The sequence below is a fragment of the Trachemys scripta genome, chromosome 18, assembly GCF_013100865.1.
Source record: "Trachemys scripta elegans isolate TJP31775 chromosome 18, CAS_Tse_1.0, whole genome shotgun sequence".
Taxonomy (NCBI): domain Eukaryota; kingdom Metazoa; phylum Chordata; order Testudines; family Emydidae; genus Trachemys; species Trachemys scripta.
The window spans coordinates 5488936-5501278 of NC_048315.1; the positions used below are offsets into that span (position 1 = coordinate 5488936).

The window sequence follows — 12343 nt, forward strand, 5'->3', positions numbered from 1 at the left end:
GTTTTAACTAATGAAGTGTGCTGGATACTTAATAAGAAGTTTGTCAAAACACGTTTTGCATTTAAAACTAATTGATTTATTAAACAAAGGATGTGCTGTCTGTAGTTACTAAACTGAACTGATTCGTTTGTGGTCATCATGTCCTTCAAGATTTTAGAATTAGTAGATCTCTTCCACTCACATATAGTTCTTATTCATAGATTGGAAGAGGAAAACAAGCTTTCCTGTTCTCTTTCCCTCCCTCCCCCCCAACTCCCAGTCAGTTTCTTAACTTTTGAATGAACTAGTCATTGAACTGAACTAGTTGAATAAAGTGAAATGACAAAAATATTCCCTCTGCACCTGCAGGAGAAGCTGGTGCTGTCAAAGACTGGGTTAGCACTTCAACATACTTCAGGTGCTTATTCAGTAACCATCAGTTCAGTGGCTTTGACTTTGGCTGCAAACATGTACTGCTTAATATCATTTTTATTTAATTTAAATTATTTTAATAGATTATGGTAAGTTGAGGTCTTAACATAGGTTGTCATAAATTTAAATTTAATTTTATATAGGCTTATTTTTTAAAAGAAGAAATGTATTTAAATAATCAAAAAATCCATTTTCAATTTCTTTACAAAAATCATTGATTTTTATCCACCCTGACAATAATACAAATATTTAATAATATAAAAGCCATTCTTGTGGACCTGGGAGCTAGCAATAAAAAATTGTTGACTCATATATAGGGCTAGATCATGCATGCCTTACACATGCTTATTAAGGCAAAGAGAACTTGATTTATTATCAATACTGGCTTCACTCTTGATAGTGATGAAAATGAGTACCTTAAGAAACAGGGGACACTGATTTTGTGCTTGAGGACACTCCTGTTTGCCAAAAGCAAGATATTGATTCTGCCAGATTCCTGTTTTCCTTTTAATATATTGGAAAATGTATTTTTCTTTATCTAGGAACTGATGAGTCCCCAGAACCACTGCCAATTCCAACATTTTTGCTGGGATATGATTTTGATTTTCTGGTGCTGTCTCCATTTGCCTTGCCATACTGGGAGAGGCTGATGTTGGAACCTTATGGATCTCAAAGAGACATTGCTTATGTTGTGGTGTGTCCTGAGAATGAGGCCCTGCTGAATGGAGCAAAAAGCTTCTTTAGAGATCTGACTGCGGTATATGAGGTACAATATGTGTGAGAGACAGCAATGTAATGGGATAGTATAAAGAATATTATTAGTATATAGTCAGTCATTTGTCAAGCTTGGATCCCAAATTCTGTTGAAACTCCTGCACAGAGTACCATCTCAATGAGGCCTCTAAAATGGATGTTAGAAATAGACATTTGGAAGATAAAGGCACATCCTGGTGCTCATCAATATGTTATTTGGATGTAGCTTTTTTCAAGCGGCTATTTTCTTATTTTATCAATGCCATCAAGTGGTAAAACTGTGTACTACCATTTTTAATAAGTGCAACCAAATATTAATTCATTGCAGTTAAACACTTGCGTTCCTTGAGCTGTGGTTAAGAAGATTAGGCTAGATATGATGTACCCTGTTTTTTCTTACACTTAAATAAACCTGTTGATAACCTTAAAACAACAGGGTATGCTTATTGCAGAACTATTTAGCTTTCTAGAATTATAAAGCAGCATTTCAATTTATGTGATAACCAAATTGTAGTGTGTGTTTTTGAACATGCAAAAAACCCCAAAACAAATATAAAGCATTCTTTGTGGTGAATTCCATGCGTCATACCTTGCAACTTTGAAAGTCTGTGTCTTATTTCTATCTTATCTTTAACTTCCTTTTTTTTTTTTTTTTTTCAGGCTTGCAGACTTGGTCAGCATAGACCTATCTGTAAACTGCTCTCTGATGGGATCATGAGAGTTGGATCCACTGCTTCAAAGAAACTTTCTGAAAAGTCGGTCACAGACTGGTTCTCTCAGGCAGCTAATGCCAACAATGAAGCATTTTCCAAACTCAAGCTCTATGCTCAAGTTTGCAGATATGACCTGGGTACTGAATATTTTTAGTTCTCCTTATTTCATCTAATTCTGTTATTTATAGGAATATTATAGAGGTGAAAGGTGAGAAAGCATATATGTAGCACATTGTCCAAATATTGTCTGCAAAAATCCTGGACAAAAATTCATATAGACACACACTCAAAATGACTTCTTGGCCACTGGTAAAGTCTTCAGGGCAAGTCTGTCAGACTACTTCACGATAAATCCTGCTGACCATTTGTATGGTAATTCATTTAGACTTGCTGCCCAGCTATCGGATCAATTCTAATGTAGCTGCAAGCAGAGTTCTGTATTAGTCCCCGAAGTCTGTTAGTGAATTATCTATGAAAAGGGGATGAGTGGAGTGAACCTGTTCTAGAAATTGAATCTGAAAACTAAGTGTTGGTGTTCTCATTTGTTTTGGGTAAGATACAAAGAAAAGTCAATGCTAAAATTATTAGATTTTTCTTATTGGTCTTTTATATCAGGTTGAAAGAATTAAATTCCAACTTTTTAATTAACTTCTACTTCTTCTGTTTTAGGTCCTTATCTTGCTTCTCAGCCATTAGACAATTCTTTACTTTGTCAGCCAAATCTAGTTCCCCTCACAAGTCAGTCTGCATCCACTCAGCCACTGGTCACAGGTAACACTGGAAATTCCAACACTCCATCATCGTCCAGTGCTGCAGCTGCTACCAGTAGTACCATGACGGTGACGTCAAACAGTGCCATGTCTTCTGCAGCTACTACAACTAATTCAACTTTGACCACTACTGCCCCCTCATCTTCTTCCACCAACATAGGCAGTGGGATATCAACAAACAAACCTTCGTTTCCACCTTTTAGCGGCATGAACAGTACTACTTCTGCCTCCCTGCCTACACAGGCTACAACAGCCCCGAATGGACAGACAGGGGGACAGCAGCAACAACCAGCTCTTCAGGCATCTGGGATATCTGGGGAAACTTCATCTGCCCCTCCACAGCCACACCCAGAAGTCTCTGAAAGGTAACGTGTTGTACTTAATGTGCAATACTCATCCAAAAAAAAAAAAAAAAAAAAAAAGCAGCCCACACAACTGAGCACAGTGCTGTTTTTATTTTAATCTTTTTCACATCTTCACTTCAAAAATTGAAGATGATCGAGTTAGATGTAAGCTTCTGTCTTTCAGATGCCAGGTATTGTAGAAAGATTGGCCTGACCTATTACATAAAGGTTGGCCTGAACTACAACCCTAATACTCGGAAGGTTTGGAACCCAGTTTTTCAGGTTGGGTCCCAACTCTAAAAATAACTTGTAAGAAGTTTGAATAGCTTTTTTGCTGGGATGCAAAAAATAGCAACCCCTGTACCCTGCAGCTATGTTCACAAAGTTTACTTCCAACCAAATTAATAAGCAGAGTTTTTTTATATGTTCAAGAAGGAAGAAAGTAGAGAATAAAACTTGCATTGTTGAATAAAGTATGGTTTTGGTGTTAAAGCTGTACTGATAAGACTGCTTTTATTGGGAACTGGTTGATACCTTGCTCCTTCTGCCAGTTGAAGCAATGGGGCAAATTGCTTCACATGAACTCATGTGATGGAGAGGGGTGAACTGCAGAGCTAAATAACAAAATTAAAGTTAATGGTACTGACAAGCTGATGAGTTGTAAAGTCAGTAAATATGTGATAGTATCATTCCTTGCATCTTACTCAAGGCAAAGAAGCTCTTTTCACTTAATCAGAGGGTGCCATCAAATTCCATTTTTAATGTAATGCATATTGTGTAATCTGATATACTTCATATAAAACAGAAAATTTTTATAGCAATTTGTTTCAAATTAACTTCCAGCACTATGGATCGTGATAAAGTTGGAGTCCCTACAGATGGAGATTCACATGCTGTCTCCTATCCACCTGCAATTGTAGTTTATATAATTGATCCTTTTACGTATGAAAAGAAGGATGAGCATAGCAACTCATCCAACGTGTGGACCCTTGGGCTTCTTCGTTGCTTTCTAGAGATGGTTCAGATTCTTCCTCCTAACATCAGGAGTACAGTTTCTGTGCAGGTAAGTAGTTTAACATATTTACTAAAAAATTAAGGTAAAAATTACTGTTCGTTTCAGCTGGGTTTGGAGGAGATAGTATTTTCCTCATGGTGAATTGAATCCTTTGGATTCAGTATTTATCATTGTTCTGCTGTTTAAATTGTGGGAAGTGTCATCAATAAAATTTTCAAGAGCATTTTAGTATCTTACAGCAGCACTGATCAAAAGTTAATCCTGTAACAGTCTCCTTAAACTTCAGTCTGGCATTAGACCGTGGAGTTTGTGCTCCATTCTGCTAATGGTAATGGGGAGAAAGGTAGCCTTGGGATGTCCCTTCATTATTAATTCCTACCTCCCAGACTGACAGTATTAAGAAGCTTTATCCAGCACTTCTGACTTCCAGACATTAGACATTTGTAGTGATAAAAGACCTTAGGCAGCTGGGAAGCTTGTAGATGGAGAGAGACTTTTATTGTGAAGGCACTTACACTCCTGGTCTGAGTCCTCCAGTTAGATGACTGCTTGAAAGGGCCTCACATCGAATGGAGAGAGGAAAGCTAGAAAGTTGTATGGAACTGGACAGGCCAGATTATGGAGAGTAATTTTAAAAACATTAGCCAAAGAACTTTTTTAAAAAGCACTTAAAATCTGAAGAGGAGATGGTAAGAATTTACCAGTGTAAATTATACACTGGTGGTAATGTTTTATTTTTCAATCCCTTTTTTAGATTGTCCCCTGTCAGTACCTGTTACAACCTGTGAAACATGAAGATAGGCAAATCTACACCCAACACTTAAAATCTCTGGCATTTTCAGCATTTACCCAGTGTCGGAGACCACTTCCAACTTCAACCAATGTGAAAACATTGACTGGTTTTGGCCCAGGTTTAGCAATGGAAACTGCTCTCAAGAGCCCTGATGTGAGTATCTGGAGGTTACAAAAAGTGCTAAAGATTAACCTGATCTTTTGGTAAACATTTAGGGAATAATGGCAGAATTGCATGTACAGTTCCATGACTTGTTTATCTTTTTTTAGGTAAATGGTCTTTGTTTTTAATAATTTAAAGAATCGTAGTTCTTAATGATTAGCTATCCTTTGGTACTTAAATTTTCTGTTGCATTTCTTACAGAGACCAGAGTGTATTCGACTCTATACACCCCCTTTTATATTGGCTCCTGTAAAGGACAAGCAAACCGAGTTAGGAGAAACTTTTGGAGAGGCTGGACAGAAGTATAATGTGCTTTTTGTGGGCTATTGTTTATCTCATGATCAAAGATGGCTTCTTGCATCATGCACAGATCTCTATGGAGAACTGCTGGAAACTTGCATAATTAATATCGATGTACCAAACAGGTAAGAAGCAAAGCTTTTCTGTTCACTCAGCACCTGTATCTTGAATATATCCAGAACTTTCACACCTCTCTCCTGAATCAAAGTTCTTCTAGTATAGTGGTTCTGTATAGATACTTCTGATTAATTTTGTGGAGCCAGTATCTAGCAAAACTAACTCAAGCAGCTGAATATAAGCAGTATTATCTGGGTATTGTTGTGGAACTACATTTCTGGAAGAATTTAATGCAATTTTTCTGGTTTGTTTGTTTTTTACTGGCATATAAAGAGAAGGCTGATCATACAGGAAAGCAAGAGCAAGCTTTCTCTCACTTTGATTTCAGTATTATAACACTGATCTAATAAAGAAACTATATACTATACTGGCATTTAATATTTACGTCATTCAGTAGGTAAACTTTGCCTAATGTTTTAGGATATACAAAAAAATAAACTTCTGGCTGAACACCACCATTCCTGTGTCTGCTGATAATATTCAGGCCAACACTAAATAAGTAGTAGTCTTTTAGGTGTATAAACATTTTAACTCCAAGTGTGAGTAGAAATCTTTCATTTACTGGTTTTTTTTCTCCTTTCTCTCTCTCTCTCCTCCCCCCCCCCCCCCTCCCCTCCCCCCCCCCCCCCCCCCCCCCCTTCACAATCCTAGAGCTCGTAGGAAAAAAGGTTCTGCCCGCAGACTTGGTCTCCAAAAACTCTGGGAATGGTGCTTGGGACTTGTACAGATGAGTTCATTGCCCTGGAGAGTTGTAATAGGCCGTTTAGGAAGGATAGGTCATGGAGAATTAAAAGGTAATAAGAGCTGTTGAGTGTAGAAACTTGGTTTAAAAGCTTTAACTTTTGTTTAACTCACAAAGATTGATAAAGTAGTTTGATAATTTGGCTTTTCCACCCTTTGAAACAAACATAACTACATCTTTTGACATTTCCTTCATAAATTTGCAGCTGAATGGTTTTGAAGATTAGTATAAATGAAAAGTCATTATGCAAATGAATTATTTTGAATATCTTATGTTTTCTACTAATGAAACAAAGTTCAAAACAAACTATTTTCTGGGTAGCTAAATTAATGACTTAATATCCCTAGATTGGAGCTGTTTGCTGAGTCGCCGAAACCTCCAGTCCCTCAGCAAGAGACTGAAAGATATGTGTAGGATGTGTGGTATATCTGCTGCAGATTCTCCCAGCATTCTCAGTGCTTGCTTGGTGGCAATGGAACCACAAGGGTCTTTTGTTATTATGCCAGGTATTTGAAAAACTATTCCTTTCTTTTGGTTATTGGGACTTGTTCCTCTTAACAATATGAAGTTCAAGAAAAATACATATTTTTTTCTTTCTTTCTTCTTTCCCCTCTTTAAAGATTCCGTGTCAACAGGTTCTGTATTTGGACGCAGCACTACTTTAAATATGCAGACATCTCAGCTGAATACCCCACAGGACACATCATGCACTCATATACTTGTGTTCCCTACATCTGCCTCTGTGCAAGTAGCATCGTCGACCTATACCACTGAAAATTTGGACTTGGCCTTCAATACAAACAATGGTTAGTGGTGTGTGTGTGTGTATGTATGTTGGGGAATAAGGTTACTAAATGCAAATCTATTGACTTCAAAACAAGATCTATTTATATTATATGTTTATGGAGGTATAGAAATTGACTGTGTTCTTCATTTTTTCAAGATGGAGCAGATGGAATGGGTATCTTTGATTTGTTAGACACTGGAGATGACCTTGATCCTGATATTATTAATATCCTTCCTGCATCCCCTACTGGATCCCCTGTACATTCACCAGGATCCCATTACCCCCATGGAGGTGAAATGGGCAAGGTAACTATTATGAAGTAAATACCAGAATTTACCAATTTAGGTTTCTCAGATTAAGATTTCATTTGTAGAATACCAGGTTCTTATGACCTCTTGCCCTTCATCTAATCAATCCAATTTGATCCAAGAATTTGGAAAGCTGCAGATTTAATAGCATAACTAAATGTTCCATATTGTCACTAACTCTGCTTCTTCCTGATATTTGTCAACTTTTAGGGTCAAGGTACAGATAGATTGCTTTCAACAGAATCTCATGATGAAGTAACAAATATCCTGCAACAACCATTGGCCCTTGGTTACTTTGTATCAACTGCCAAAGCCGGTCCATTGCCTGAGTGGTTTTGGTCAGCATGTCCTCAAGCACAAAATCAGTGTCCCCTGTTTCTTAAGGTACTGTACTTCAGCAACTTGTATAGTGTTTTTCCTGAGCATTCAGTGGGCATTTAGGATAAATGTGTAATGTGGGATCTGAATAGCAACATTTTAGACTTCCGAACTCTCTCTCTTTTTTTTTTTTTTTTTAAAGCAAATGAATACAGTAATTTTAACATCGTTCCAAGAGACATGCACAATTTCTGGTTTCCTTAGAAACCAGTCCAGTTTGCATATTTTTGTTCCCTTTCTACAAAAATGAGACATTTTTAACCGGAGCAGGAAAAGTTCAGAAGTGGTGTTCTCTTCTGAACAGCCTCTTCACATATTTGTTTCACAAGAATAATGTTCCTCCTCCTCCTCTTACAACTGAAGCTTTGCTTACCCTTAATAGGTGTATGCTGCTGTATCTTGCAAGGGGTTGTGTTACACTAAGTGTTTGGCTAGACTTCTCCAGATTACTGGCTCAAATTTGCCTCTGCCTCTTACTTGGAAACAATGCAAAAAGGAAAGATCTAGTGTAACTACCTGGTTAAACTTGGAAAATGTAGTCTAGTACAGAGACAGATGTTCTGCTTTATCCATCTGTTCTGTTTTGGTCTTCCTCAAGGAAGAGTTTAAGTGGGGAATAGTCTGAGGTAGACATTGACTCATCTATCCAGAAGAGGTTCTCGCATCATGTGTATGTTGTCACTTCCATTTTCTTGTCTGGCACAATCAAGTCAGTTCTGCTGTACTTTCAAACTTTGATTTGCTCAAATCTAGGATTATACATATAATTTTGTTATGACACAGATATGTCTAACCCGAAACAAAGATGAATAAAAGTAGCTCTCCCCCATGCCACGTGTTAAGCAAAAGTTCCATTATATTATATGGATGCTTCTGCTGCTGCTGTTTTCTTTCACAGACATTGTGTGGTATACTAATAAAAAAACAGTTGGATTTCGAAGGCTACTAATAGGCTAGTATCACTTTTGATTTAAGACTTGAATATGCAAAACTTTGTACTTGTACCAAAATATGATCTAATGAGAACTCTGAAGGTTAGAATATTTTGTGGCTTTTTTTTTGCACCTCCTAATTTGTGTAGTTGTTTTCTATGGTAAATTGCGCTACTTTCAGTTTGCTAGAATTTACAAAGATATTTGGTACTTTACTGGTAGCAACAGTAATGGAAAATCTTGGTAAGATGTTAATTAGAAATCCTGGGCCAAGTACTTCCCTGGTGTAAGTGGATAAACTTAGTGGAGTCTCATCCACTTCAGTCCCTTTTTTTGTTTTAAATGGTGATCTTGGCCGTATCTCCCAACCCAATGAAATGGGGTTGGGGAAGAGATTCCTTACATCCTATCTTAAGATACTTATATAATTTTAGCAGACTGCATTAATCAAAAAAATAAAACATATCAGAATATATGTAGGTTCTTCTGATGCCTGTTCTAGCTGAATGCATAGGATTAAAGCACTGTTTCGCTTTGTGTCAGGTGTTAGGAAGTAATTACAAGGAAGGTGCGGTTATATTGTAAAGGAACAGGGATGTCTAAATTGGAACTAATGCAAGGGTGTCTGATAATGTGCCTGTTCTCTTTTTAGGCCTCTTTGCACCTCCATGTGCCTTCAGTGCAATCAGACGAGCTACTCCACAGTAAACACTCCCACCCACTTGACTCTAATCAAACTTCTGATGTTCTCAGGTATTGATGCTTTATTACTTAAAAATGAAACAGAATATTTTTAATAATATAACTGCAGAACCACATTTTATTGCAGCATATCAACTTGGCTCTTTCTGTAAGGTTTATTCATTATTAATTGAATGCTGAGTATGCTTAGTACTTCATGAAGGACAACACAAATAGACGCAGCGCTCTGCGTGGCTAAAAGATGCATGTCATGAAGTAGTGCTTTTTTTTTTTTTTTTTAAATAGCATCACTTTTTAGCATATTGTAGGTAGGCTGATTAGAAGAAGTGAGATTTTAATGGGAAGAGGCTGAATGTTGGATGCAACAAAAGAGGAAGGGAGTTCCAGGTGTACGGGTCCTGGTGGAAGAAGATCCATTGATGAATGGAAGAGGGATACAAGGAAGCAATTAGGCCAGAGGCTTGGAGGTGCTGCAGGAGTAGGAAGAGTTCAGAACAGAGGCCTAGTCTTCACTTACCGGCTGGTCCGGAGGCACGCCATCGATGTTCTGGGATCGATCCCGGAAGTGCTCACAATCGACGCCGGTACTCCAGCTCGCCGAGAGGAGTACGCGGCGTCGACGGGGGGAGACTTCCGGCCGCGTCTGGACCGTGGTAAGTCCGGAGTAAGGTACTTCGAATTCAGCTACGTTATTAACGTAGCTGAATTTGCGTACCTTAGTCCGAAGTCCGGACTAAGTGTAGACCAGCCTAGAGATGAGCAGGCATGTAATCCTATAGAAGTAAGACATCTATAGAAGATAAACTAGTTTTGTTGGATTTTTTTTTTAAACCTAATGACGTGAACATCTGGGTAGCATGATTGTTTGCCACGCAGACAAAAAACGTTTTGCCTAGCCTTGTTGACCTGCTTCGAGAACACAAGTAAGTAAGGTGCCACAAGTACTCCTGTTCTTTTTTCCGAGAACAATGACTCTGAAGGCTAGCTGTTTCATAAGTCTGGCTAGTTTAACTCTTAACAGCATAAATGTTTAGCTGTTGGAGAAGTTGGTTTGTTGTGAGATTGTGTGTCGAACATGGTCTGAAAATTATGGTAATGGAAAATGTATAGCTTGATGGAAGTCTTTTTGCTTTACAGGTTTGTTTTGGAACAGTACAATGCACTCTCCTGGCTAACCTGTGATCCCGCAACCCAGGACAGACGGTCATGTCTCCCAGTTCATTTTGTGGTGCTGAATCAGTTGTATAACTTTATCATGAATATGCTGTGATCTTCATCTGAACTTTGCAAGAAGAGAACAAGGAAAAGGGATATTTCACTGCAGGACTAAGTTATAATTCTTCTCAGTTCAAGTTATTTGTGATGGGGTATAATTCTTGTTACTTCCAACAAATATTGTTTTGACTTCTGAGGGGCACATAATCCTGCTGTCTTTGTTTCATTGACTCTACAGGACTCTTTTTAGAATGATGATTGATCAGTCAAAATGTATTATAACATTTTAGTGGCAAAATTGACCCTTTTTTCCCAGTCACAGTATTTGTGAAAAGTAATGAGCCATAGTACCCAGTCATGTTTAATGAATATTAAAAGCATGGAGACGAGAAGAGACGTGAGGAACAATAGGTTTCAACCTATGGCTTCAGAACATCAAGATGTTCTTGTATCGGATTATAGTACCTAGTATTCAGAAAATGCCTGCATCTCTTATTTATTGTAAGTTTTTAAATGTATAAATTGTCTTATATTTCTTAACCTCTTTTATAAAAATTTTCCTAGAAGGTTTATACTGCCTTCTTGCTTTAAAGCAATTGGTCTAAAATATATGTAATCGTCTTAATTAAAAGTTGCAGTAGGTTGCTTTTAGAGTATTATTTTTTTGTAAGGGGGTGGGTGGGGACAGTAAATTTGTATTGTCTTGATGTACAGTTTAATGGGGATAGAGGGGTTAATGTCCATACCATTGTGTGTGGGGGATTTACAGCTAAGCTGTAGTTGCAGAGTACATGTACAGTAATGAAGTTCACTGTGTTTATATAAATTGAAAAGGTACCGGGTCTTACAGCATTTTATATCACACCTTTACAGAGTAACATAATGGCAATATATAAGTGATATTGTAGGTGGTTTAACTTGTAGTGAGAATAAAATGAATAAACTCGTCAATTTAATTTTGTGTTATGGCTCAGGGCTGTGGCCAATTTTTCAGACCTTTTCCATTTACTGTGGAAAGATTTATTACTACAAGAATCTCTGCTACCCAGTGTAGGTAACCAGGAATTTTTGGCATAGTGGGAATTACATCATGTTCTGTAAGACTTGTGTTCATCACAAATCAGATGGAACATGTAGGTATAGAAAAACATTATAATGAAATTGCCCCAAAGACTCTTCCTATAGGCTGAAATTTCGCCCAGCTCTAGCCATTTTACAAATGCAAAACCAGGCAATCTTGACTTTAAGATTGGTGTGTGTTTGACTAAAATGTGGTGTATATAGATTTTCAGTGAATTCTGGTATTCAGATTTTATTCCACTGGTGAAAGAAGCATTTTCCTTTTCCTTTTTAATCTATTGTTGGCACTGTGGTAAGGGTCCCAGGCACCAGTGTATGGACTTTCCCCTCCAGATTCCAGCCAGGGCATGTGCCAATGAGGCTCAAGCCTCCCTAAGGAAGGGACTCGGGAGTCATGGGACTTTCGTATGCCTCTTCCTCTACAATCACCATTTTCCCCTCACCTAACACTTCCTTCCTTGACTTGCACATGCCAAATCTGTAATGCTCTAAAATGGCCCCTACGGGTGCTCGTGAGCAATTCCTTCCTTTGTTCCTCACCTCCTGACTGCCGGACAGAAAACTTACTCTTGCGGTGCCCTTGTCAATCTGATGTGAGAACCCACATTAGCCTAGCACCTGGGTCTCACTGGACAACTTGAACTATCCATCCTGCGCATAAAGTCTTTAAGGAGCCAGTTTTAAAATCCCTTTGTGCACCCACTGTTAATCCTCTACAAGGATAAAAAATCACTTGTATTTACAAAACTAAATTTGGTATCTTACTAAAAATCATGTTTTGTAACTACAAAATATTTTCCTGAAATATCACTTCATGTGAA

The 12343-nt window shown here is 37.9% G+C and overlaps 1 protein-coding gene across 1 annotated transcript in view; it reads left to right on the plus strand.

The window, feature by feature from the left end:
* MED13 (mediator complex subunit 13) overlaps window positions 1-12343 on the plus strand; it is a 75268-nt gene extending 62925 nt beyond the window's left edge. The window contains exons 18-30 of the mRNA XM_034752202.1: window positions 954-1177; window positions 1825-2014; window positions 2547-3012; window positions 3835-4054; window positions 4761-4952; window positions 5163-5386; window positions 6030-6172; window positions 6468-6626; window positions 6741-6926; window positions 7064-7212; window positions 7426-7599; window positions 9178-9278; window positions 10365-12343. Coding sequence (XP_034608093.1) covers window positions 954-1177; window positions 1825-2014; window positions 2547-3012; window positions 3835-4054; window positions 4761-4952; window positions 5163-5386; window positions 6030-6172; window positions 6468-6626; window positions 6741-6926; window positions 7064-7212; window positions 7426-7599; window positions 9178-9278; window positions 10365-10497 — 2561 coding nt within the window. The 3' untranslated portion in view covers window positions 10498-12343. The remainder of the gene's footprint in view (window positions 1-953; window positions 1178-1824; window positions 2015-2546; window positions 3013-3834; window positions 4055-4760; window positions 4953-5162; window positions 5387-6029; window positions 6173-6467; window positions 6627-6740; window positions 6927-7063; window positions 7213-7425; window positions 7600-9177; window positions 9279-10364) is intronic.